The sequence below is a fragment of the Moschus berezovskii genome, chromosome 3, assembly GCF_049115385.1.
Source record: "Moschus berezovskii isolate FMDL1 chromosome 3, NW_MosBer_1.0, whole genome shotgun sequence".
NCBI lineage: Eukaryota > Metazoa > Chordata > Mammalia > Artiodactyla > Moschidae > Moschus > Moschus berezovskii.
Window position 1 is genome coordinate 31,488,479 of NC_142462.1, and position 27,254 is coordinate 31,515,732.

Below are 27,254 nucleotides of genomic sequence, written 5' to 3' on the forward strand. Positions count from 1 at the left end.
GGGTGTCTGGAATGCCCAGTGTTTCAATGTATCACAGCTTCAGTTGCAAACTGTCTTGAAATTCTCTCAAGTTTCAATCAAGTTGTAAGTACAGTGGAATATCTTCAAAGCTTTCAGTCCCCCAATTTAATGTGCTTTGCAAACTAGAACTTAGCCCCCTTTGGTTAGGATATACAGTTTAACAAAATGTATTCATACACAATGGCTTTTCTAACTAAAGTACTACATAGGAGGCATAATATATGAATCTCAAAGCTTACAAAGCTGCCCAAGATCTAATTTGCAGTACACTCATCTTCTAGAACTCTTGGTATATATAAAGTATCAGGTGTTCCTCGAAGGGTTAGAAAACAGGTGCAATTTGGATTAATAATAATAATAATAAAACAGTAATACATAAAATCTTTAATGTACACGGCCTCCTGCATTACTGTTATTGTTATTCAGTCTCCAGGTCATGTCCAAGTCTTTTGTGACCCCACCGATTATAGCTGGCCAGGCTCCTCTGTCCATGGGATTTCCCAGGCAAGAATATTGGAGTGGGTTGTCGTTTCCTTCTCCAGGGAATCTTCCTGACCCAGGGATCAAACCTGCGTCTGCTGCCTTGGCAGGCAGACTCTTTAGCACTGAGCCACCAATCCTGCTTACTGTATGGCAAACTCACTGACACACTCATAAAGGGTAAGGAATACCCAGACACGCGCTTCCACTAATTAATCGTGAACAGGGACTCATAAGTGCTGAGGGTGATGTTTGTATTTTACAAAAAAACTTCAAACACATGGTAAAGAGAGAGTACTACATTAGTTCTATAAGCAAGTAGACAAAAGATCCAGAAGTCAGTCTTCAGTTTTCTTAGAAACATCTAATGTGATATTTCCATCAGGCTTTATCCACTATATTGACCTCTTCAGTCAAAATTTTAGTGTTCATAGGTAAGTAAGAAACAACTAAATCAAAACCCAAAATAGTCATTTCCAAAAGATGTCAAGCCCTAATCCATTCAAAGCAAGGGCAGTCTTTTTCTATTCTCCTGTTCGGTCCACTGAATCAAAAACCAATCTTAGAGGCTATTTTTGGTCTCACATGAAAAATTTTAAAGGAGTCTTAAACAGAAGCACCACTGCTGAGCAGTGAAATACCCATCTCAGTTCCACCTGTACACTGATGCCTTAGGTTTCTCTGAACACCTTGCAAGAGGAATTTTTTAGAACAGTAAAGGCAGGAGGCAGTCAAGCAAGGAGAAGCAGTCAACAAGTCATAACTACAGGACAAGTGGACAACAGGGACGGTAAATACAGACTTGCGAAAGAAAACACAGAGACTCACGTTGAAAGGTCAACATGGTCTCCTCAAAGTTAGGTTTTTGCCAACTGTATATGTTTTACCTGGAGAACAACGGTATGTAAGCAGATTTTTTTAAGACATTTTATATCAGATCTTAACCACATTTTTAAGTGAGTCACTGAATATCAAATGAAGTTTCCTACCTTGTTTCTGAAAATAAAGAGCAGACATGTGACATCTTATCTCTTGCACATTTTCACATGCAAGGATATCACTTTTTCCAAGTAAATGATGCAATACCTTTCAAAGTATATATTCTTTCTTAACTAAGAAAAGTAAATTTAAAGAAACTGCAATTTTCTAAGGCTAGTGACTTATCAGGATCCCCTGGAGAAGGAAATGGTAACCCACTCCAGTATTCTTGCCTGGAGAATCCCATGGATGGAGAAGCCTGGTAGGCTACAGTCCACGGGGTCGCAAAGAGTCGGACATGACTGAGCGACAGAACGGAACGGAATAAAATATACTGCATTATTAATTAAAACACAAATTTTATGTTTGCATTTTTTTGTTTTTTTTTTCCTACCTACATCACAGTTAAGCATAACTGTCTGGCTTTTGTCTGTTATCAAGTCTTATTTAGCTAGTCACTTACTACCTCACTGTGACCTTATTAGATTTTAAATATGACAGATTTACTTGCTTATGCTTGAATTAGCCAGAGCTAATAACAAATTAAGGAAATTATAAAGTTAAACAAAAAAGCAAACTGCACTTTCTCTAATCTTGACCCAAATATTTAACTTTCCAACTTACATTTTTTTCCAGTAAATTCCAAGGAAAACAAACTGCTATTAAATCATACTGGAGACTTCTTGTTCTTACTAATTAAAGCTTGACGCCAATGTCCTTACAGATTCACGTAAGATACAGTCACAGTACTATTCAAGACAGTAAAGAACAAAAAGTGTATTATTTACAAAGTAGTTATGGTATTAATGTGAAAATGTGGAAAATGAAATATCATTGTCAAAAGCCAGACACATCAAAAATTACAGTTTCCATGTAAATCTTAGTTGTCATTTTGCATTATCCAAAAAGCATGGTTAATAATAAAATGGCGTCATCACTGACTATTTAGCAAGAAAAACCTGATGAGGATGTACCACAGATGTATGAAACTGATTTAAAGTTTCTCATCTTTGCAATTTGGTTGAAAAGACTTGAAAGTAACTATGCACTTGAAATGTCATTATTTTAAATAATAAAGAATCACTTAAAAACAAAAACATTAGTTCCTCCATATACATAAAGTACACATTGTGACACTATGAGTTTTCCTAATCTCAATAACACTGAATCAATTTTATTCACATGTAATTTGATTCTATTCCTTTCAGCCCCAGAGCCAATTTAAAAGTATATTTAGCTACTTTCAATGGATAAGCACAAAAAAGTTCAATTGCTTGCCAATTTGTACGATTTCTTTAAAAAACGGTATGAAACATAAAAAAGCAGGCATACGGGGATTTATAGTTTGACTGTGCATAAACACTTGACATTGAAAGAAATCACCTGCATCAATGATGTTGAAAATAAAAATCTATTTTCAGAATAAAGTCTAAATTTCTGAACGAAAAGGAGATACTGTAATTCCAAGAAATCAATTTCCTTTCAAATATGGTGCTTAGCAAATGGAAAACATTATATAGCTTGGAAAAGATGTGAATTTTTATAGGTATTCATATTAATGTTCATAAAAATATGATTACTATTTAAAGTAATATTAACTAAAGCCAGTTAAAAATGAAATGATTATCAATTTTACCTATTATTTCCATGTTTATATAAAACACCATAAAGCTTCTTTATAGCACTAGCTTACTTGGGTTTGTATAATCAAAATCAGGACAGAACAAAACACAATTATTTTTAAAACACTCCAGACACAAAATTAAAAAATATTAAAAGATGTGATCAAGGATGATGGTAGAAAATAAATGCAATCTTTTAGTTAGAAATCCCTTAGGGGCTTTCCATCCTAGAAAATTTTAGCATATTGAAACTTTTGCCATGATATGGTCAGACTATTGAGTCAACAGTAGGTTTGGGACTATTTGCCTGGTATATGCAAATCTAGATAAAGTATGTTACTGCTGTAATCACTTTAATAGTCTGAGTAGGTCTGAGCAGGTAGAGCAGGCTTGGGTGGGCTCAACCAGCTCGTGTGACAAAAGTACAATCTCTCTTTAAATGGCTGTTTACAAACCTATCAGTCAATCTACTATTAACCACACTAACCCCTAGAAAAGTTTATATTTTAAATTTCACACACAAGAGAAGCCTAAGAGAGTTAAAATTAAAGAACAATGACTAAATCCAATTTTCTACCTCAGAAGAAGGAGTATTAAAAATGCTTTGCTTTAACTAAAAGTCAATTTGTGATTCACTATACATTTTTCAATGCTATGTTGTCAAAGACTGTAAATGTGAGAGTACTACTTACATATGTTTCCTATTATTGAACAGTTCACTATAAATGGAAATCCACATAAATAAACCGACAGTAAAATAAATTAAGCTTAAAAAATAAAACTTCTCTAATATCATAAAATAAGTCAGATTCTGAGACTTGCTATAAATCACAATTTGAAGATTTCATTATCAAAGCTTGCCTTAAGTTAGTTACACCAAAATTTTCAAATTAAAAAGATGAACTTGAACAAGAATTAAGAAGGACCAAAATGCACATGCTGTTTCAGTGACAAGTCAATCTAGGAGTAAAAAATACTCTTGCTAGTTATGACATTTACCCTAGAAATGTTTTATAGTCTGAAAAACACCGAAGTTGCATCAGAATATAATTCCAGTAATAATTGGTATTAAGTTAAAAAAAAAAAAGCAGCACAGGAAAGACAACTTATAAAATACTAAGTACTCATACCACAGTGAAAAAATGTTCCATCCTAGAAGAGGAAAAACTGTATGGCTTGGTGATCGGTGTTTAACTTAACAGAATTTAAAAATGAAAGAAACAGTCCCCAAATCTGAAACTGTTACTCTGGTTTTGCATTTTAATGCTTACTCTTTCTCTAGTCATGTCTAGAAATCTACCATTTCAATATTATCTGCTTTTCCCAGACTCTCAGAATACTACTGTGTGCTTAGCACAGAACAAGGAGACATTTTTAGTCTCAACTGGGTGATCATTCTTCATCAGGCCAGCAAAAGATAAAATTTTAAGCCAACAGAACCTGCATTAGGCAGGCTGGATTTTATAAACCATTTGCTGTACCCACCAATTATTTTTTTTTTTTAGTTGCTCAGTCATGTCTGACTCTTTGTGACCCCATGAACTGCAGCCCTCTAGGCTCCTCTGTCCACGGAATTCTCCAGGCAAGAGTGGATGGCATTCCCTTCTTCAGGGGTTCTTCCCAACCCAGGGATCAAACCCAAGTCCCCACACTGCAGGAAGATTCTTGATGTCTGAGCCACCAGGGAGTCTGTATCCACCAAAGAGAGATAATGAATTCAGTATCCACTTCAGTGGTCAATGTGAGTAGGCATTTGACTCAGAAGTACCAAGTGGCCACGTCCCAGAATAGAGTCGGGACTAGGCTGAAGAGAGAACTGGGATTCACTCGTGGATCTCATTCTTACTATGTTACCTGGAGGAAAGTGCTTAGTCTCACTAAGTTTCAGTTTTCCCATCTACAAAATTGGGAGCAATAATGTCTACATTAACAGCATGACAAAGAAAAAAAAAAGAAATAACATTATAAAACACCTACAGAAAGCTATATTATGAAGCACCTAGCATGAGTGCTAAAAACATTCTGGTGTTAAACGTTGACAAAAGTGCATACACTCAGATATTTTATCTATTTTTAAAAAGAAAAAAGATACAGTGGAGTTTAATATGCCTCTTCTGGGAGGACAAGTGAGATGAAGTGGAAAGGAAGGGCCAGCTATCCCTATAATTTAATGTCCTTAGATTCTAAAGAAAAGTACCAGTAAATTTGGTTCAACTCAACGTTAGAGAATAAGAAAAAAGAACAGACATTCTTCCCACCGTCACTGAACTACATTTAAGAGAGATTCACACAAAGTTACAGTCAGTGCTAAGATGCAGAAAGTTCTTTAACATTTTAAAATTTGTTTTCACATATAAATTTGATGACAAAATGAGTCCTAAACTTGAGGAGCTTCCCTCATAGCTCAGTGGTAAAGAATCAGCCTGCCAGTACAGGGGACATGGGTTCAATCTCTGTTCCAGGAAGACCCTACATGCCGTTGCTCAACTAAGCCCATGCTTCCCAAGCCTGCAAACCACAACAAGAGAGGCCACTGCAGGGAGAAGCCCACAGCCCAGAGCCCACAGCTGTGCTCTCCACAACTAGAGAAAAGCCCGCACAGCAGTGAAGACCCAGCGCAGTCAAAAATACATACATTATGTTTAAAAACAAGTCCTAAACTTGAACTGGATGGGGCTTCCTGGTCATTCTTGCATTGAACATAAACACTGATGAATTAAATACAAGTTTCATTACGCAGTAAGGTCCCAAATCGTCCTGGTGATGTGATATAATGTATGACATACAGCAGTAGCTTCTAAAAATACACAGTAATCAGAATTCCTACATATATGTAGCCCAAGAATTTCAAAAAAGAAAATCTGACCAGTGGAAACAACCACATTACTTACAACATTGAGTTCTTGGAGAAGCAAGAGATAATACATATAAAAAGCTTTAAACAATGCCTTGCACAAAGTGAGTACCCAATAAATGCTGTGTTCTACAAGTACCTAGAAAAATACTTTGAACATTGACATGGAAAGGCAACAGGTAAATGGGTAGTCCGCTATAAACCATATTGTACTTTAGAATTTTTTTTTTTTAAATCTAAGAGTTTCCCTCCTCCTATACTCAGATGTATTTCTACTATGAGCCCTCAGAAACAATATTAGCACAAGTCATGAAGGCAGGTAGAAATCTCAGATGAGCCAACAAACATTTGAAACTGACAGTGTGGTAAGATCTGAAGTTCTAAATACAATAAAGATTATTTAGAAAAAACTCAACTCTGAATGACTGGAGAACAGACTAGAAGAACGCTTTTGGAAATTAATGTACAAACTAATGGGCCAGAGTTTTTTTTTAAATGCAGATTGTGAATTAATGTGGCAGGGCCAGACGTTTTGTATTCAAGACCTCTGGTAATCAAAACTCTACTGGTCTAGAAACCCAAAGAGAGTAAGAAGGCCCTGAGCAGTGGTCCTCAAAGTGTACAAGCAACATCAGAATCTCTTGGAAAATCAGAAATGCAAATCTTAAAGAATATAAGGAGACTGTTCTCTAAATTATCTGTTTACATACAGACAGATTAATTTCTCTAAGAACTGTCATTCAGTTGTTAAGTCGGGTCTGACTCTTTGTGGCCCCATGGACTGCAGCATGAAAGGCTTCCCTGTCCTTCACTGTCTCCCTGAGTTTGCTCAAACTCATGTCTATTGATTCAGTGATGCCATCCAACCATCTCATCCTCTGTCATCCCCTTCTCCTACCCTCAATCTTTCCCAAGATCAGGGTCTTTTCCAATGAATCGGCTCTTTACACCAGGTGGCCAAAGTATTGAAGCTTCAGCATCAATCCTTCCAATGATTTCCTTTAGGATAGGCTAGTGTGATTTCCTTGCAGTCCAAGGGACTCTCAAGAGTCTTCTCCAACACCACAATTCAAAATCATCAGTTCTTTGGTGCTCAGCTTTCTTCACAGTCAAACTTTCACAACCATACATGGCTACTGGAAAAACCATAGCTTTGACTAGTCAGATCTTTGTCAGTAAGGTGATGTCTCTGCTTTTGAATATGCTGTTTAGGTTTGTCATAGCTTTTCATTTCATGGCTGCAGTCACTGTCTTCAGTGATTTTGGAGCCCAAGAAAATAAAATCTGTCAGTGCTTCCACTTCTCCCCCTTCTATTTGCCATGAAGTGTTGGCCACCTGATGCAAAGAGCTGACTCATTTGAAAAGACCCTGATGCTGGGAAAGATTGAGGGCGGGAGGAGAAGAGGACGACAGAGGATGAGATGGTTGGATGGCATCATCAACTCAATGGACATGGGTTTGGATGGACTCCAGGAGCTGGTGATGGACAGAGAGGCCTGGCGTGCTGCAGTTCATTGGGTCGCAAAGAGTCAGACATGACTGAGCGACTGAACTGAACTGAACTGATGGGACCAGATGCCATGATTTTAGTTTTTTGAATGTTCAGTTTTAAGTCAGCTTTTTCACTCTCCTCTTTCACCCTCATCAAGAGGCTCTTTAGTTCTTCCTCACTTCTGCCATTAAGGTGGTATTATCTGCATATCTGACGTTATGGATATTTCTCCCTGCAATCTTGATTCCTGCTTGTGATTCATCCAGCCTGGCATTTTGCATGGTGTACTCTGCATATAAGTTAAATAAGCAGGGTGATAATATATAGCCTTATCGTACTCCCTTCCGAATTTTGAACCAGTCCGTTGTTCCATGTCTGGTTCTAACTGTTGCTTTATGACCTGCATACAGGTTTCTCAGGAGACAAGTAAGGTGGAAAAGTAGAATACTAGAACATGTTAACTAAATAAAACAATTTCTCTCTGCAAACAATCTCCAAAACTAAAGCCCCTGCAATTAGACTTAAAGTGTAGGCTTTTGATATTAATAATATATAGGCAAAGTATTAAAATGTGTAGAATCCTCACTGAACCATTTACCAACTTCTTGCAAAATAGATCAGTTCCATTTTACCTAGGTAATAGAGATAAGACTTTGTAAAGAAACCAAACAAAGTTTTTAATTTCCTTCTGTTGAGAATATAACCAACTACATCATGGTTTAGGCAACTTCTCTAGAGTCATGTTTATACATTGCCTGACTCATATGTAAATATATGTCAACATTTTGATTTATAGCTACAGATCATGTTTGCATACACACAGATGCCCAAATCATTATATTAATAGCTTGAAACACAATACTGTTAAAGCACAAAAAATATAAAATACAAATACAGAATGTCACACACAGAGAAGAGATTTCAGTTTTCTGAATGTGAAGCCAGATGATTGCTAAATAGGCTTTGCATAAAATAAGATTTTTTTAAAAAATGTTGCATTCACAATTCCCACTCAGTTTTTTTTGTTTTTTCCAACTTCAATCAAGGTCACATCTCATTCAGTATCTGAGCACATCATTCTGTCCTTAATCTAGTTCTGAAGGAGTAAATTACAAACAGATCGTAGAGTACCACACTTGCCTCAGTACTGGGGGTGGGCCCCTCTGATTTTGGCTAGGACCATATACACATACACAACAACAACAGTGCTGTCCAGAGACAACTGCTGGTCAGAGTGGGGGAATGGAGGGAGAGAGAGTGCCGCCGGCATCTAGTAAGCAGAGATCATGCAACTACTCTGACGCCAAAAACAGTTCCCTGAACAAAGAAGTACCTGGCCTAAGATGCCAATAGTGCCAAGGTTAAGAAACTGTGATGTAAACTGTGGAGGTTGCAAAAATACAGAATGAATGCATCTCGTGCATCATCATTCCATTCCTAGCAGTGTCAAGCACATTTAATAAATATTTATTGATTATGAAATAAACCACTTCTGTGCAGTTGAGCTCTTAAGAGAGATGAAAAAAAATAAGAAAAGGATTATTACATATATAATACCTAAAATCACAAAGCAAAATCACAGTCACTGTCAAAACTAAAAGGAATTAAAAATCATTCAGACCAATTTCTCTTTTTTCAGAAAAATTTTTCTCAGGCAAAAGATGCTTGTTGGCAGTGTTGAGAGGAGATAGTTTTCTGAATAAAAACAAAATACATTTACAAATTAAAATGTCAGTTTTCACTTCTAAAATGTCAATGTCACCTACTTTTCTCAGATTAATAAAATATTTCCTTTATAAAAATTAAATCAATGTAACATAAAGCATGTCCGACTCTGCGACCACACGGACTGCCTCCCGCCAGGCTCCTCTGTCCATAGAATTCTCCAGGCAAGAATACTGGGGAGGGTTGTCATTTCCTTCTCCAGGGGATCTTCCCAACCCAGGGACTGAACCCAGATCTCCCACACATCGCAGGCAGATTCTTTACTGTCTGAGTTACCAGAGAAGCCCCAACATAAGTCATAATAAGTGATATTTCAAAGCAGGAAACAAAATAAATGTAATTATTTTTCAAAAAAACCAAATCACAGACCTCCTTGGTATACAAGATTTATACTTCTGAGAAGTCCGGGCTTTAAAATGTCATGAGAAATTCTGAACTGGCTTACGGTTTTGAAACACAGGAATTGACAGTCACAAGGCCAAACGTACCCTTAATAATCGATTCAGCTGCATACAGATCTCGTTTGTAGGTCACCTAGAGGACAGATAAACTTCATTAGATTTAACAGAGTAGAAAGGAATGTTAAAGCAATAAAATAATGCCCCCAAGGAAATTCTTGATTTTGGAGAAACCATAAACACACAACACTGACAAGTTTTAAATTATAACAACATCAGTTTATTCAGAAAAAAATATATTTTGCTTCAACAAATGCTTGAAGATCTGTTTTTTAAATCTTTAAGTAAATTAAGATGTTGGCAGTTGTTACCAAAGTCTTATTAATATAAAAAGTATCATATCAAAGAAAATGTGGTAGCATTTACATACAAGTATTAGAATTATTTTTTAATAGTAAGGTTTTTTTGTGGGAGGAAAGAAGGAAAAGAATATATTTCAAAAATCACCAAATTGCATGTTCAGTTGAAATGAGATAATTCTCAAAGACCAATTCACAGTGAGGGTCTTCCTTCTAAATTGAGTTTATCTGTGTACCCCCAGATAAGGGTCACCTTTTATTAATACATGACTGACAGACAAAGCCTGGAGGCTACCACCATGAATGCAAGAACCATGATCTTTGCTTAAGAACATACAGCCTCTTTGCAATTATAACCTATTCCTTGTATATAACCTGCCATGTTCCTACAGCACATAGTCCTCAGAGCACATGCAGTGAGCTCAGGTACAGAGCATGTCAGATGCATTGGCTGCAAAACTGCTTTTCCTTCATCACAGAGTAAATGATTAAATCTATTAGTAAGTACTCTAAGGTCTTAAGAGCTTATCATTTAAGTGCTCAGATGATTATTATGCCAGTGTCTCAAAACCCACTTTGAGAAATAATTAATACCTTTACATTATTGATAATGTGGACAATTTTTCTCCAGATTATCTCCGAACTAAACTTGTACAAAAACTGTTCAGCTAAGTGGTTCATGGCACTTCAACCCAAACAGGTTACCCTGCTATGCCTAGATCCTGGCACGTAAACCACCCTGGCCCAAAATCTATACCTTACAACTCAGAACTAATGTAGTAGTTGACTTGTACGACAAATGGAAATTTCCTCAAGCAGTCAACCAATTTATTACAATCAAGTATGACATTATTAAATTATCTCTAAAACAAGCAATGCCAACCAAAACCAGTACTATAGTTACTGATCCAAAATATAGCTCTATTATCTGGGGGAAAAAAGGTAGAAAACAGACGCTTAAAGCTTCAGACTATGCATTTTACCAAATCAAAGACTGCACTGATCTCATTCACTCATTCAATAAATATATCTCAAATACTGCCACATCATAGGTCCTGTTCTAATGGCTGGAATAGAGCAATGAACACAGTGAGCAAAACTCAACCTGCAGAAACAACATTTTAGGGATACACTTTGCTTAGAAGAAGTGAATAAAATATATTTGTTTCCATGAAAACCCAAAGTTAACTAGACAGCTGAAATCAGCACTCAATATCTGCAATTTAGATGAGAAAAGGCTTTTATCCCCTTTAACCGTCTTCTATGTAAGGTAAACTCAAAACAGTAATTAATGGAAAGATGTCTAATTACTATAACTGATTTTTCATTCCTTCCTGCTTTCTTTGAGGAATATAACTGCATTCCAAATTTAAACAGAATAACTGTGGAAGTGCTTTATTCTTTTTTTCAAATAAATCTATCTTAACAATGGAGATTTTAAAATAAAGAAAACTTGGTCTCAAATACTAAAATGACTTTTCTAGCATACTTCCAAAACAACGCTTATACATTGAAATCAGTCTTAAGAATAAAATACATGTATTACTACCCAAAGGTCCTTGGGTACTACACTAATATTCAAAAAGAAACTATATAAAGAAAGACAGCTAAAATTCTTTTTTTTTTTTTTTGGTTGCACTGCACGGCTTGCAGGATCTTAATTCCTCAATCAGGGATTGAACCTGCACCGTCAGCAGTGAAAGTGGTGTGGAGTCCTAACCGACTGCCAGCAAATTCCCCTAAAATTTGAATTTTTTGCGGGGGGAGGTCTACATTTTCCTATTGGCTATCAGTTCGGTTCAGTCGCTCAGTCATGTCCACTTCTTTGCAACCCCAAGGACTGCAGCACACCAGGCTTCCCTGTCCATCACCAACTCCCAGAGGTTGCTCAAACTCAGGTCCACTGAATCAGTGATGCCATCCAACCATCTCATGATCTGTCACCCCCTTCTCCTTCAGCCCTCAGTCTTTCCCATCATCAGGGTGTTTTCTAAGAGCCACTTCTAGCGGGGAGGGGGACATAATTCAACCCCCAGCACCATGTGTGAAATGACTCGGCAAGGGAATGAAGAGAAGCACTTGGAAAGGCCAGCTTCCACTCAGTGCACTGACATTTGTCGCACATACAACAAAAGCAAGCTCCAAGGTGTGAGGACTAAAACTGTGCTTCTGTGTTGCTAGTGGAAGCAGTGAAATTTGAGATTTAATGCAAAAGACACTGAAGTATATCTGTGCAGTTCAAGTGGAAAATTCAAAGAGCTTTTCTTCTACCTGAAGACCTGAGGGTGCTTCACACATTTAAAGAAGGCTCAGAATACCCATGAGAAACAGAAAACACAGCCCCCTCAAAAAAACGAGCAAAGAGGCCAGAGGGTGTTGACATGTTAGTAGCAATAAATGTCTTGAGGTTTCATTTATTTATTTTTAACACAGCCTATAAATTAAGTTCAGCAGATCTGTAGTGATGTGAGTCAGGATCTTTCACAAAACACCTAACTGGTAATTACCCAAATCCTCCCAATGAATATGTATATCACCATCTGTCATATATAGAAAAAAATAAACAAAAATAATAAAATGTTGACCTGATGGATTAATAACATTTGGAAACTCTTAAAAGAGCAATATGCAGAGTACATCATGAGGAACGCTGGGCTGGAAGAAGCACAAGCTGGAATCAAGATTGCTGGGAGAAATATCAATAACCTCAGATATGCAGATGACACTACCCTTATGGCAGAAAGTGAAGAGGAACTCAAAAGCCTCTTGATGAAAGTGAAAGAGGAGAGTGAAAAGGTTGGCTTGAAGCTCAACATTCAGAAAACAAAGATCATGGCATCTGGTCCCATCACTTCATGAGAAATAGATGGAAAAACAGTGGAAACAGTGTCAGACTTTGTTTTTTTGGGCTCCAAAATCACTGCAGATGCTGACTGCAGCCATGAAATTAAAAGACGCTTGCTCCTTGGAAGGAAAGTTATGACCAACCTTGATAGTATATTAAAAAGCAGAGACATTACTTTGCCAACCAAGGTCCGTCTAGTCAAGGCAATGGTTTTTCCCGTGGTCATGTATGGATGTGAGAGTTGGACTGTGAAGAAGGCTGACCGCCGAAGAATCGATGCTTTTGAACTGTGGTGTTGGAGAAGACTCTTGAGAGTCCCTTATACTGCAAGGAGATCCAACCAGTCCATTCTAGAGGAGATCAATCCTGGATGTTCATTGGAGGGACTGATGCTAAAGCTGAAACTGCAATACTTTGGCCATCTCATGCGACGAGTTGACTCACTGGAAAAGACTGTGATGCTGGGAAAGGTTGGGGGCGGGAGGAGAAGGGGACGACGGAGAATGAGATGGCTGGATGGCATCACCGATTCTGTGGACATGAGTTTGAGTGAACTCCGGGAGTTGGTGATGGACAGGGAGGCCTGGCGTGCTGTGATTCATGGGGTCGCGGAGAGTCGGACACGACTGAGCGACTGAACTGAACTGAACTGAAAAGAGCAATAATACTGCATTAATTTTCTCCACCAGGCAATAAATCAGGCATGTCAATATCCTATAATCTTGTAACAATTAAAATATGTATGAGACAATCTTAGCACATAGCAAGGCCCATCCATGATTGTACAGAATATCTAACACACAGGGTTTCTTTTTGTTTTTATGTCAGTGAAGAAATATGCTTTTGGATTCATATTAGCTCAGAATTAGGATGAATGCTTACTAGCCAGATTTAGATGGATGCTTTATAAAGATTTCATCCAATATTTCTAAAGGAACAGTATTTATTCAAAATTATGATATGACCCTACAATTCTATTTCAGAATACATTGTTCAGTTTACCACATTTCTACCCAATGAAACATAGGAGAGTCACACTGTAAAGCACTCCAGCCTCAACAGGAACTTGCAGTATGATAATGCTACAGCCACTTCATTCCTCCTAAAGAAAGAAGTCTCTCATGAAATCAGTCAAGCCTGACCACAGGAAAGAGCACAATGCCTCTTGGAGGTGGTGAGGTCTTCCAGGCACCAAGCCTGCTGGTCAAAACTACTGCAGATATGTGTTTCAATAACACATTAAGTTGGGGCTACCATCCTAGGGACTGAGAGGAAACGCTGTTGCTGTGAGAAGCAGAGTGGCGCCCTCAATCCAGCTGAGAGTAAGGCTACACAGTAAAACACTGCACACCAAGAACATACAATCTTACTGGCTAAATGGGATCTGTTTGAGTAAACTAACCCAACATGAATTTTCTTGCAACCGAGCAACATAAATGATACCATAATTTGATGGATCAGAAAACCCACTGAGACTCTTAACACCTTTAATGTATATGTACACACATACTTTTATTCCTGGAAATAGTTTCAGTATGAAGCCAAATGTTTTTAAACTTCTCTATTTTCTAAAGCACCTGGAAAGTGTCAGTACTTGCAGAGTATGTCTTCAGGAATGACACATCAACACAGAGCTAAGTACCAACTTCCTTACCTTCCAGAGGTCAGGGGATCCTTCCACAAGTTTTGCTTTGATATGACTGTATTTGAGAGCCAAATGCAAACACTCAGTTCCAAATTCCAAGTCATAGTCACTACACTGGGTAGGAAGAAAAAAAAATTAAGAAGTTAAAATATAATATTAAATAATTTTTCAATTTCATAACCAACTGCATATAGAAAACAGCCTAAAGAATTCACAAACTCTTTAATTAGCTACTGATCAATCAAGTTAGATTAATCTTCTTCATGCCCTAAAAGCCAGATGAAACCATTAAAAAACAGAAATGTTGCAATCATGTTTTTAACTTCCTGAATAGTTTCGGTGAAAGTTGCTCAGTCATTTCCGACTCTTTAAGACCTCACAGACTGTAGCCCGCCAGGCTCCTCTGTCCTTTGAAATCTCCAGGCAAGAATACTGGAATGGGTAGCCATTCCCTTCTCCAAGGGATCCCCCCAACCCAAAGACTGAACCTGGGTCTCCAACTTTGCAGGAAAATTCTTTACTGTCTGAGCTCAAGTGTCAGATAAATACAATACTTTATTTCCTTTGCTCAAAAGCTGTATTTCCAAACATGTTTGTAAAATGCCTAAAGGTATGACTGAGGATTACCATATCAGAACTTAGTTTAACAAATACACCTATCCATAAACCCCCAAATCTCTTATATTTATACCAAAACACTGGCAGGTCACAGCTTTCTTATTGATATTTTAAATAACAACAGATCTTTTTAGAGGATATATTTTGATTCTGAACATGGAAATAAATCAATCTTCCATTATGAGAAAAAAAAAACTGAATGCCTATCAGATTTAGTAAAATATAAATAATATTTTTTAACATTTTAGGCAGAACCATCCAAATGACCAACATAATGCAATTAAATAATGGTCACTGGGTATCTATCATGTCCAAGGTTTTTTTAAGTACCAGCATATAAAGATAAATGAGACATGTTTTGTGTCCTCAAGGAACTCAGGTTTAAAAGAGGAGGCTGATCTATAACAAATATTTTGTAACAGAATGTGATAGATGGAGCATTAGCAGAATATTTACAAGTAGACCAGGAGATACAGTATTTAAGGGTACTAGGGAAGCCCCGTTAGAGGAAATGGTCTCTCACTTCATTCTAAAGACTGAATAGGGACTTCCCTGGTGTTTCAGTGGCTAAGACTCCACACTCCCGATGCAGGTGCCCCAAGTTCAATCCCTGGTCAGGGAACTAGATGCCACATACTGCAACTAAGACTTGGCACAGATAAATAAATAAATATTTTTTAAAAATAAAATAAAGACTGAATAAAACTCAAGGACAGGAATACCTTTCAGGTAAAAACTGCCCAACAAAGATACAGACATTGCAGACATCTGCTGGATTTATGTTTTACCAACAGCACAACCATGACTTACCTGGTGGTTCAGATAGTAAAGAATCTGCCTGCAATGCAGGAGACCAGGGTTCAATCCCTATGTTGGGAGATCCCCTGGAGAAGGAAAAACAAACCCACTCTAGTAATCATGCCTAGAGAATCCCATGTTCAGAGGAAACTGGAGGACTACAGTACATGGGGTCACAAAGAGTCGGACATGACTGAGCAAATAACACACACACACAAGAGCATATCCACATAAGAGAGACTGCAGGAAGGCAATAAATATGAATATAACATTTAGAACTGTTTACCAATCTTTCTTTTATTGGAAATTACAAACCCTACATTTTAATAATTTGTGAAGTTAATATGGCAAGAAAATATAACCATTAGGTATATACAGAGTCCCAAATTAACCAGAACTGCTTCAGTTTAAACCTCTATTCTTATAAACAACATAACATGACCTTTTTAAGAAATGTCATGATATGTCCAATATACGATATAACATTCATTGAAGAAATTTAAGAAATTTCACCTTTAATATAGTATTATTAACACTTCAGTTCAGTAGTTCAGTCATGTCCAACACTTTGTGACCCCATGGACTGCAACATGCCAGGCGTCCCTGTCCATCACAAACTCCCATAGCTTACTCAAACTCATGTCCATCAAGTTGGTGATGCCATCCAACCATCTCAACCTCAGTTGTCCCCTCCCTTCTCCTCCCGCCTTCAATGTTTCCGAGCATCAGGGTCCTTTCGAATGAGTCAGTTATTCCCATCAAGTGGCCAAAGTATTGGAGTTTCAGCTTCAGCATCAGTCCTTTCAACGAATATTCAGGAATGATTTCCTTTAGGATAGACTGGTTGGAACTCCTTGCAGTTCAAGGGACTCTCAAGAGTCTTCTCCAACACCACAGTTCAAAAGCATCAATTCTTCAGCACTCAGCTTTCTTTATAGTCCAACTCTCATATCCATACATGACAACTGGAAAAAGCATAGCTTTGACTAGGCAGACCTTTGTTGGCAAAGTAATGTCTCTGCTTTTTAATATGCTGTCTAGGTTAGTCATAACTTTCCTTCCAAGGGGCAAGGGTCTTTTATAATTTCATGGCTGCAGTCACCATCTGCAGTGATTTTGGAGCCCAAGAAAATAAAGTTTGTCACTGTTTCCACTGTTTCCCCATCTATTTGCCATGAAGTGATGGAGCTGGATGCCATGATCTTAGTTTCTGAATGTTGAGTTAAAGCCAGCTTTTTCACTCTCCTCTTTCACTTTCATCAAGAGGATCCTTGAGTGCCATAAGAGTGCTGTCATCTGCATATCTGAGGTTATTGATATTTCTCTTAGCAATCTTGATTCCAGCTTGTGCTTCATGCAGCACAGTGTTTTGCATGATGTACTCTGCATATAAGATAAATAAGCAGGGTGACAATATACAGCCTTGATGTACTCCTTTCCTGATTTGAAACCAGTCTGTTGTTGAATGTATAGGTCTAACTGTTGCTTCTTGACCTGCATACAGATTTCTCAGGAGGCAGGTCAAGTGGTCTGGTATTTCCATCTCTTGAAGAATTTTACACAGTTTGTTGTGATCCACACAGCCAAAGGCTTTGGCATAGTCAACAAAGCAGAAGTAGATGTTTTTCTGGAATTCTCTTGTTTTTTCAATGTTCCAACAGATGTTGGAAATTTGATCTTTGGTTCCTTTGCCTTTTCTAAAACTAGCTTGAACATCTGGAAGTTCACAGTTAATGTACTGTTGAAGCCTGGTTTGGAGAATTTTGAACATTACTTTGCTAGTGGAGAGATGAGTGCAATTGTGCAGTAGTTTGTACATTCTTTAGCATTGCCTTTCTTTGGGATTGGAAAAAAACTGACCTTTTCCAGTCCTGTGCCCACTGCTGAGTTTTCCAAATGTGCTGGCATGTTGAGTGCAGCACTTTCACAGCATCATCTTTTAGGATTGGAAATAGCTCAACTGGAATTCCATCACCCCCAACAGCTTTGTTCACAGTGATGCTTCCAAAGGACCACTTGACTTTGCATTCCAGGATGTCTGGCTCTAAGTGAGTGATCACACCATCGTGCTTATCTGGGTCATGAAGATATTTTTTATATAGTTCTTCTGTGTATTCTTTCCACCTCTTCTTAAAATCTCTGCTTCTGTTAGGTACAGGCCATTTTTGTCCTTTATTGTGCCCATCTTTGCTTGAAATGTTCTCTTGGTATCTCTAATTTTCTTGAAGAGATCTCTGGTCTTTCCCATTCTATTGTTTTCCTCTATTTCTTTGCCTTGATCACTGAGGAAGGCTTTCTTATCTCTTCTTGCTATTCTTTGGAACTCTGCATTCAAATAGGTATGTCTTTCCTTTTCTCCTTTGCCTTTCTCTTCTCTTCTTTTCTCAGCTATTTGTAAGGCCTCCTCAGACAACCATTTTGCCTTTTTGCATTTCTTTTTCTTGCGGATGATCTTGATCACAGACTCTTGTACAATGTCCCGAACCTCCATCCATAGTTCTTCAGGCACTTTGTCTACCACATCTATCTAATCCACTGAATCTATTTGTCACTCCCACTGTACAATCATAAAGGATTTGATTTAGGTCATACCTGTAGCTACATACAAATAAATTATGCTTTAGTAAACTTTACCTGTCTCCTGAGAAACCTGTATGTGGGTCAAGAGGCAACAGAAACAACTGGACATGGAACAACAGAGCAGTTCAAAATTCGGAACGGAGTATGTCAAGGCTGAATATTGTCACCCTGCTTATTTAATCTATATGCAGAGTACATCATGTGAAATGCTTGGTTGGATGAAGCACAAGCTGTAATCAAGACTGCAAGGAGAAATATCAACAACCTCAGATATGCAGATAATACCACTCCAATGTCAGAAAGCAAACAGGAACTGAACAGCCTCTCAATGAGGGTGAAAAAGGAGAGTGAAAAACCTGGTCTGAAACTCAACATTCAAAAAAACTAAAATCATAGAATCTGGTCCCATCACTTCATGGCAAATAGATGGGAGAAAAGTGGAAGAAGTGACACATTTTACTTTCTTGGGCTCCAGAATCACTGCAGATGGTGACCACAGCCATGGAATTAAAAGAAGCTTGCTCCTTGGGAGAAAAGACATGACAACCTAGACAGCATGTTAAAAAGCAGAGACATCACTTTGCCAATAAAGGGCCTTATAATAAAAGCTACTGTTTTTCCAGTAGTCACGTACAGATGTGAAAGTTGGGCCATAAAGAAGGCTAAGTACTAAAGAACTGATGCGTTTGAATTGTGGTACTGTAGAAGACTCTTGAGAGTCCCTTGGACTGCAAGAATAAACCAGTCAATCCTAAAGGAAATCAACTGTGAATGTTCATCAGAAGGGTTGTTGCTGATGCTCCAATACTTTGGCCACCTGATGTGAAGGGCTGACTTATTGGAAAAGACCCTGATGCTGAAAAAGACTGAGGCAAAAGAAGAAGGAAGCAGCAAAAGATGGGATGGTTAGATAGCATCACCAACTCAATGCATATGAATCTAAGCAAACTTCAGGAGATTGTGAAGGACAGAGAAGCCTGGCGTACTGCAGTCCATGGGGTGGCAAAAAGTTGGACATGACTTAGAGCCTAAACAACAACAAAATCTCCACATTCTATTAATAATTTCAACATCTGCACAATCTCATCTAGTAGTATGCAAGTAAGGCCAATCTATAGTAAAAATAACTTTTTGGTTAAATAACAAAGTGACGTGAAAGTCACTCAGATGGGCTTCCCTGGTGGCTCAGCTGGTAAAGAATCCGCCTGCAATGCATGAGACCTGGGTTGGGAAGGTCCCCTGGAGAAGGGAAAGGCTACCCACTCCAATATTCTGGCCTAGAGAAGTCCATGGACTGTATAGTTCATGGGGTCGCAAAGAATTGGACACGACTGAGCGACTTTCACTTATCTCTCTCTCCCTCTCTCAACCCCAAAGAAGACTACCAATAACCCTTTCCCTGCCTCTCTTTCCAGATGCAGGATACTGAACATATTCATGGACAGCCTTAAAAGTGTTCACAAAGTGCATACTGAGAAAAATAGATTCTTTCTTCCCATCTCAGGAATGAGAAGTACATGATGCTGTGCTCCTGCTAGTCACGTGATGCACCAACCAAGAATGGCAACAGCTTACCAAGTGCAAGAAGTCTTCAGGACTCCAATCAACAGAGCCAGTAGGGAACAAAGAAAATGACGGATCAGATACTTCCAAAATACACACCCAAAACAGAAACTGAGCGATCTTGGCAGAAATACTCTGAATCTGTCATTCACTGTATAGAGTAATTTTACAACTATTTATGGGGTTTGGGGGCTTCACTGATAGCTCAGTTGGTAAAGAATCCACCTACAATGCAGGAGACCCTGATTTGATTCCTGGGTTGGGAAGATCCGCTGAAAGGATAGGCTACCCACTCCAGTATTCCTGGGCTTCCCCAGTGCCTTAGCTGGTAAAGAATCTGCCTGCAAAGCAGAAGATCTGGGTTCACTCTCTGGGTTGGGAAGATCCCCTGGAGAAGGGAAAGGCTACCCACTCCAGTATTTTGGCCTAGAGAATTGCATGGATTGTATAGTCATGGGGTCTCAAAGAGTTGGACACGACTGAGCGGCTTTCACTGCAATTATGGGGTTTTGGTAATGTTTTTGCATTAAACCTTACTTCTACGGTTACCTCAAAAAAGTGCATACTTTATGACAAATTAAAACCTGAATTTGTGTCTCAAAAACGTGGATGATGATTTCTAGGAAAATAAAAGCTAGCAAAAGTGATGCTCATTTCAAGAACAAAAGAAAAAAGCAGATAAACTACAAACAGAACTTTTTCTTGAAACCATCAGAGCTGAGGTCACAGGATGACTGAGTAGCCTTAAATCTAAGAAAAGGCATGCCTCCCCCAAGAAGAAGAAGATGCCATCACCAGCTCACCTACAGCAGAACACAAAAGGAAGAAACATCAGGTCCCATACTGACAGTAAGATAAAATCCCCTAAAAATTTCAACAAACTATAAATACTGAATGGAGGCAATTAGGAGAATATAGAGCCTCTGGGGAACACAACCACAACATGAGTTAATACCCCATTCAGGCTTTTCTTTAGCAACCCACTACTGGGTGCTCATCAAATTGTGTGATATTAGTTCAAAGTGACTGTGATTAGGTGTAGATTCTAAACTCAAAGTAATCACTAGACAGATGCTTTATAACGTAAGAGTAAGAAGTCAATAGGAATAAAAGGGAATCATAAAATGAGAAATTAATACAAAGAAAGGCAGAAAAAAGAAAAGGAACAAAAATAAAGCAACCAGCAAGATGGTAGATTTTAATCAAGTAAGTTCAGTTGGTAAGTCATCTTCCTGCAACCCAGGAGACCTGGGTTCAATTCTTAGGTCGGGAAGATCCCCTGGAGAGGGGCATGGCAACCCACTCCAGTATTCTTGCCTGGAGAATCCCATGGATGGAGGAGTCTGGTGGGCTACAGTCCACAGTGTCACAAAGAGTCGGACATGACTGAGCAACTAAACCACCACCAAGTTAACTAAGGTGTAACTGCACGTACAGCATCCAGCATGGGGCCAGTGTCATCACTGATCACACGAAAAACACACAGATACATAGATGCTGAGAGTCCTCTGCCTCCCTAAACCTGGAACCCAAAACAGTATTAATAATACTCTCCTATCAATAACCTCAGATATGCAGATGACACCACCCTTATGGCAGAAAGTGAAGAAGAACTCAAAAGCCTCTTGATGAAAGTGAAAGAGGAGAGTGAAAAGGTTGGCTTGAAGCTCAACATTCAGAAAACAAAGATCACGGCATCTGGTCCCATCACTTCATGGGAAATAGATGGGGAAACAACAGAAACAGTGAGAGACTTTATTTTGGGGGGCTCCAAAATCACTGCAGATGGTGACTGCAGCCATGAAATTAAAAGACACTTGTTCCTCGGAAGGAAAGTTATGACCAACCTAGACAGCATATTAAAAGCAAAGACATTACTTTGCCAACAAAGGTCCATCTAGTCAAGGCTATGGTTTTTCCCGTGGTCATGTATGGATGTGAGAGTTGGACTATAAAGAAAGCTGAGCGCTGAAGAATTGATGCTTTTGAACTGTGGTGTTGGAGAAGACTCTTGAGAGTCCCTTGGACTGCAAGGAGATCCAACCAGTCCATCCTAAAGGAAATCAGTCCTGAATATTCATTGGAAGGACTGATGCTGAAGCTGAAACTCCAATACTTTGGCCACCTGATGCGAAGAACTGACTCATTTGAAAAGACCCTGATGCTGCGAAAGACTGAAGGCAGGAGGAGAAGGGGATGACAGAGGATGAGTTGGTAGGATGGCATCACCGACTCGATGGAGTTTGAGTGAACTCCGGGAGTTGGTGATAGACAGGGAGGCCTGGCGTGCTGTGATTCATGGGGTCGCGGAGAGTCAGACACGACTGAGTGACTGAACTGAACTGAATTAACTTTTTCCTGTGTCTATGAAGAAGTGAAGTGAAGTCGCTCAGTCGTGTCCAACTCTTTGCGACCCGTGGACTGTAGCCCACCAGTGCTCCTCCGTCCATGGGATTCTCCAGGCAAGAATACTGGAGTGGGTTGCCATTTCCTTCAGGGGATCTTCCCGACCCAGGGATGTCTTTTCCAGAAGTCACATATCTGGAATCAAATAGTATGTGGTCTGCTCAGATTGGTCTATTTCACTTGGTAATATATATTTAAAGTGCTTCCATGTCTTTCATGACTTGAATTATTTTTTAGCACTAGATAATATTTCATTATTTGGAAGTACCACAGTGTATGTATGTAAGGAAATCTTGGTTGCTTCCAAGTTTTGGTGACTATGAATAAAGCAGGGACAAATATTGAAGTATAGGCTTTTGTATAGATACAAATTTTCAACTTATTTCAGTAAATACAAAGAAGTGCAACTGATGTATCATATGCTAAGAGTATGTTTAGTTTTGTAAGAAACTGTCAAATTGTCTTCCCAAGTGGATGCGCCATTTTGCATTATCACCAGCAATGAAAGCTGTATGAAAATATGAATTAAAACAATGAGATCTCACTATACATCTATTAGAATGGCTGAAATCCAGAACACTGACAATATCCAGAGTTGGTAATGATGTGGAGTATCAAAATCTCAGATTCAATGCAATTCCTATCACAATACCAATGCCATTTTGCAAAGAAAGAACAAATAATTTAAAACTCTTATGGGAACACAAAAGACCCTGGATAGCCAAAACAATGTTGAGAAAGAAGGGCAATGCTGGAGGTATCATGCAGTCTGATTTCAAACGATATTACACAGCTATGATAAAAAATTAAAAAAAAAACGTTATGGTACTGACATGAAAACAAACACCTAGTTTAAAAGAACAGACTAGAGAGCCCAGAAATAATGGATGGTGATAGGCTGTCACCATCATTTAATTGACACCAAAGAAGACAATAATATACAATGGAGAAAACACAGTCTCTGCAACTAGTGGTGCTGGGAAAACTAGTCAGCTACATGTAGATGAATAAAACTAGAACATTTCCTTATACCATATACAAAAATAAACTCAAAATGTATTAAAGTCTTAAATGTAAGGCTGGAAACCAAAAAACCTCTAGAAGAAAACATAGGAACACTCACATAAATTGTGAAAGCTTTGGGGGTTTTTTTTGGCTCTACCTCGTAAAGCAAGGAAACAAAAACAAATAAACTGGACTGAGTTAAACTTAAAAGCTTTTGCACAGCAAAGGAAACTTTTGACAAAATTAAATGACAACCTCCTGAATGGGAGAGAATACCTGCAAACGATGTGACTGATAAAAGGTTAGTATCCAAAATATATAAGCAGCTCATATAACCCATCAAAATTCAACAACTCAATTTTAAAAACATAGGGTGAAGACCTGGAGAGACATTTTTCCAAACAAAACCTATAGGTAATCAACAGGCGCAGGAAAGATGCTCAGCACTGCTGATTAGCGAAACGCAAAACAGAACCAGAATGAGAGATCAGCTCCCACTTGTCAGAACGGTTATCATCAGAAAGACCACCAGTTACAAACTGCTGGTACGGAGGCAGCAACGAGAGCCTCTGTGTGCTGTAGACAGGAATGTAAATTAGTGTAGCTACTGTAGAAAACAATAGGGAGGGTTCTCAAAGTCTAAAAACAGAACCACCATGAGTGTGAGCACTGTCACTTCACTTGTGTCTCTTTGCAACCCTATGGATTGTAGTTCGCCAGGTTCCTTTGTCCGTGGGATTTTCCAGACAGGAATACTGGAGTGGGTTGCCATTTCCTACTCCACTGTGTTTGCCTGTTTCAGGACACCAATCCATCCTGTTATCTCACTTCTCTGTTAGATTTAAGACTCGTTTTTTATTTTTCAGTTCGCTTAGCTCTGTGCTGTTAGGATAGGGTGATCATTTCTAAGTTCCTTACACGCATGGGAAAGCACAAGTTCCCCACACACTCTTTCTCAGGAGGTGGTGCTCCACAAAATTGGGGCGCACAGTGAGGAAAGGGAAGACACAGGATGCAGAAAGCAAGACAGTCTAATAGGTGAGGAGAAAAGAGAATTGCTAGGAGGGTAGGGAGGAACAGTCTCAAGGTGCTGCTGTGCAGGAGGCAGAGTGACAGAACAGGTAACAGAGGGAACTGTAGTTCCTCACAATGGATGCCTACAGACAAAAAATAGAAGATGAAGAATGAAGTTGCATCCCTTCAGAAGGTCTCAGGAGAACCTGTCTGCCTCTGAGAAGAAAGACGAAGGGACAAGGTTAACATGGAGGTTTAATTTTTACCTTCACCATGTGCATATGGTCCTTGCTCTTACTGGAAAAAAACTTTATACAGGATTTATGTAGTATAATGCAATATGAAATATAATTGTCATATTCTCAAGAAATATATGCTTTCAAGAGTTAAGATTTTGTTTCCAAACATATATATTTAATACTTTCAGCAAATCAATCTGATGTCCTGGTAATAATTAAGTTGCAGAGCATTTAAAGCTCTGAGCATGCAAATCTGAGAACAATATGTCTACTATAAAATATTAAATCTGGTTAGCATCATGATAAACATGGGATATTACTCCTCAATTTGTTCCTGTTCTTACTTTTTTCTAGCAGTAATTTAAAGCAATTTGCAAACTGTGCATTAAGATTCTTAACAAGTCCATAGATGGGGTCTGCTTAATTAATGAAAGTATATGTGTACTTGACTGAACTTGATGCATTGCTGCCAAGTGGTTAGGAGCATTGATGTTGAAGTCAAACAGACTTGGGTTCCGACTCTGTCCTTCTACATAACAAGTTATCTGACTGGGAAGAAAATACTTAAACAAGTTTGTCCCTCAAGCTTCTTCCATTTTCAGAAATGGAGAATAAAAACTACTGAAAAGAACTAACATAATAGTCATGTGAGGTGTCTGGCATAGTGTCTAGTCTATGGTTATTCCTTGATAGAGTATACACAGTTAGGGGCTATAATATAGTTAACCATACAAATTAAGGGCTTCCCTAGTGGCTCAGTGGAGAAGGCAATGGAAACCCACTCCAGTACCCTTGCCTGGAAAAATCCCAGGGACAGCGGAGCCTGGTAGGGGTCACACAGAGTCAGACACGACTGAAGAGACTTAGCAGCAGCAGCAGCTAGTGGCTCAGACAGTAAAGAATTCACCCGCAACGCGGGAGTCCTGGGTTCAATCCCTGGGTTGGGAAGATCCCCTGGAGGAGGGCATGGCAGCCCACTCCAGTAATCTTGCCTGAGAATCCCCATGGACAGAGGAGCCTGGTGGGCTACAGTCCACAGGGTCACAAAGAGTCAGACACGACTGAGTGACTAAGCACAGCACATACAAATTAAGGGTTTGAAAGTGAAACTGAAAGTGTTAGTCATTCAGTCATGCCTGACTCTTTGCGACCCCATGGACTATAACCTGCCAGGCTCCTCTGCCAACAGAATTCTCCAGGCAAAAAAACTGGAGTGGACTGCCATTCCCTTCTCCAGGGATCTTCACGACCCAGGCATCAAACCCAGTTCTCCCACACTGCAGGCAGACTCTTTACTATCTGAGCCAACAGGGAGCCCCAAATTAAGGTTTAAAAAGTAGTTATTCAGTAATAGCTTTTCAGTAATATCTAATGGCTATATAGAGTTCTATGCTTTCTGTAGTGATACTGGGGGTAACACTGAAATTGTGTACAACCGTTTCCTTCTACTTTCCTCAAACTTAGTTTCCATTAAGAAAAATGGAAGAAACACTGGCAGTGAAACTGGAAGAATAAAGATAAAATGGGGGGAAAAAAGGTTTAAAGTATAATTTTATTCTCACTTGTGACAATGACATACTCTCTTCCCATTCTGTTTCATTCTATAAATCACATTTAGTTGGTAGCTTGAGTTATGTGTATATTCTTTTTCCATCTTTTCTATGTAGTAGTTAAGTGACTATTGTCAAATAGCTGGCAATAAACCTCTGACGCTGTTCAGTCAGTCTCCATGGACCATCATCCTAGAGGTAACCACCTCCTTCGCTGCCCTTTCCCCTGTACCTGCCTGTTTTGCTGCAAATTCATTACTTAATAGAGTCTTCGCCTCCTAGATATGAAAGAACACCCTTTTCTCACCATTACACTCAAGTGCTTTTTCCTGATTTTCCCAACCACCACTGACTTCAGGCCTCGCCGGCAGGATCAACATTCCAGACCCTTGCACCTCTCTTTCTGTGTAAACCCTCTGTCCCTCCAAAATGCACGCCATCTGGACAAATCTTCCAATCTTCACAACACTGTCGTCTGTCACTACTTCATAGGCTCTGCCATTTCAGACACGTGGGATCAGTCTTCCATTTCCCTCAAATTACTGACATTATACTGGCTGAATCCAAGGTCCATGTGCTCAAACTTTAAATATTCTAGCCATTTCTTTGCTAGAATTTATTTTCACTTGAACAACTAATCTCTATTGTGGAGAACTTTATTTTACCTTCAGCTGAGACTCCTCTGAAACTTTTCATTTCATAATCCAATCGGACTGGAACTTCCAACCATCATTTCTCTTACTCTCCTCTCCCAGTGACCCTCAATGAGGCATCCAATCCTATAAAACCTCCACTGGTTCTTGATTAGTTAATGCTCATTTTTCTAGACTGTTCTTCATCAACCAGAAGACTATGGTTGAAGGCATAGAAAATTTTATTACTAGCACCCTGATTGCCTGATCATCTGTCCATCCACTAGATTTCCTCTACAAACTCCAAGTACAAAATCATGTCATCTGTTTCGTTTCCTAAATTTTTAGTTCATAGATTTCAGTTATCAAAGTACATAGTTCAAAGAACCAACCATCTCTACAAGATTTGTTATGAAAAGTCAACCTCAC

At 38.8% G+C, this 27,254-nt stretch overlaps 1 protein-coding gene across 4 annotated transcripts in view; it reads right to left on the bottom strand.

Annotated features, from left to right (window-relative positions):
• CRPPA (CDP-L-ribitol pyrophosphorylase A) overlaps positions 1-27,254 on the bottom strand; it is a 366,781-nt gene that overhangs the window by 243,178 nt on the left and 96,349 nt on the right. For all 4 annotated transcript variants that reach the window (XM_055420525.2, XM_055420523.2, XM_055420524.2 and 1 more), the window contains exons 4-5: positions 14,430-14,534; positions 9,662-9,707 (exon numbers count right to left, since the gene is read on the bottom strand). In XM_055420525.2, coding sequence (XP_055276500.1) covers positions 9,662-9,707; positions 14,430-14,534 — 151 coding nt within the window. The remainder of the gene's footprint in view (positions 1-9,661; positions 9,708-14,429; positions 14,535-27,254) is intronic.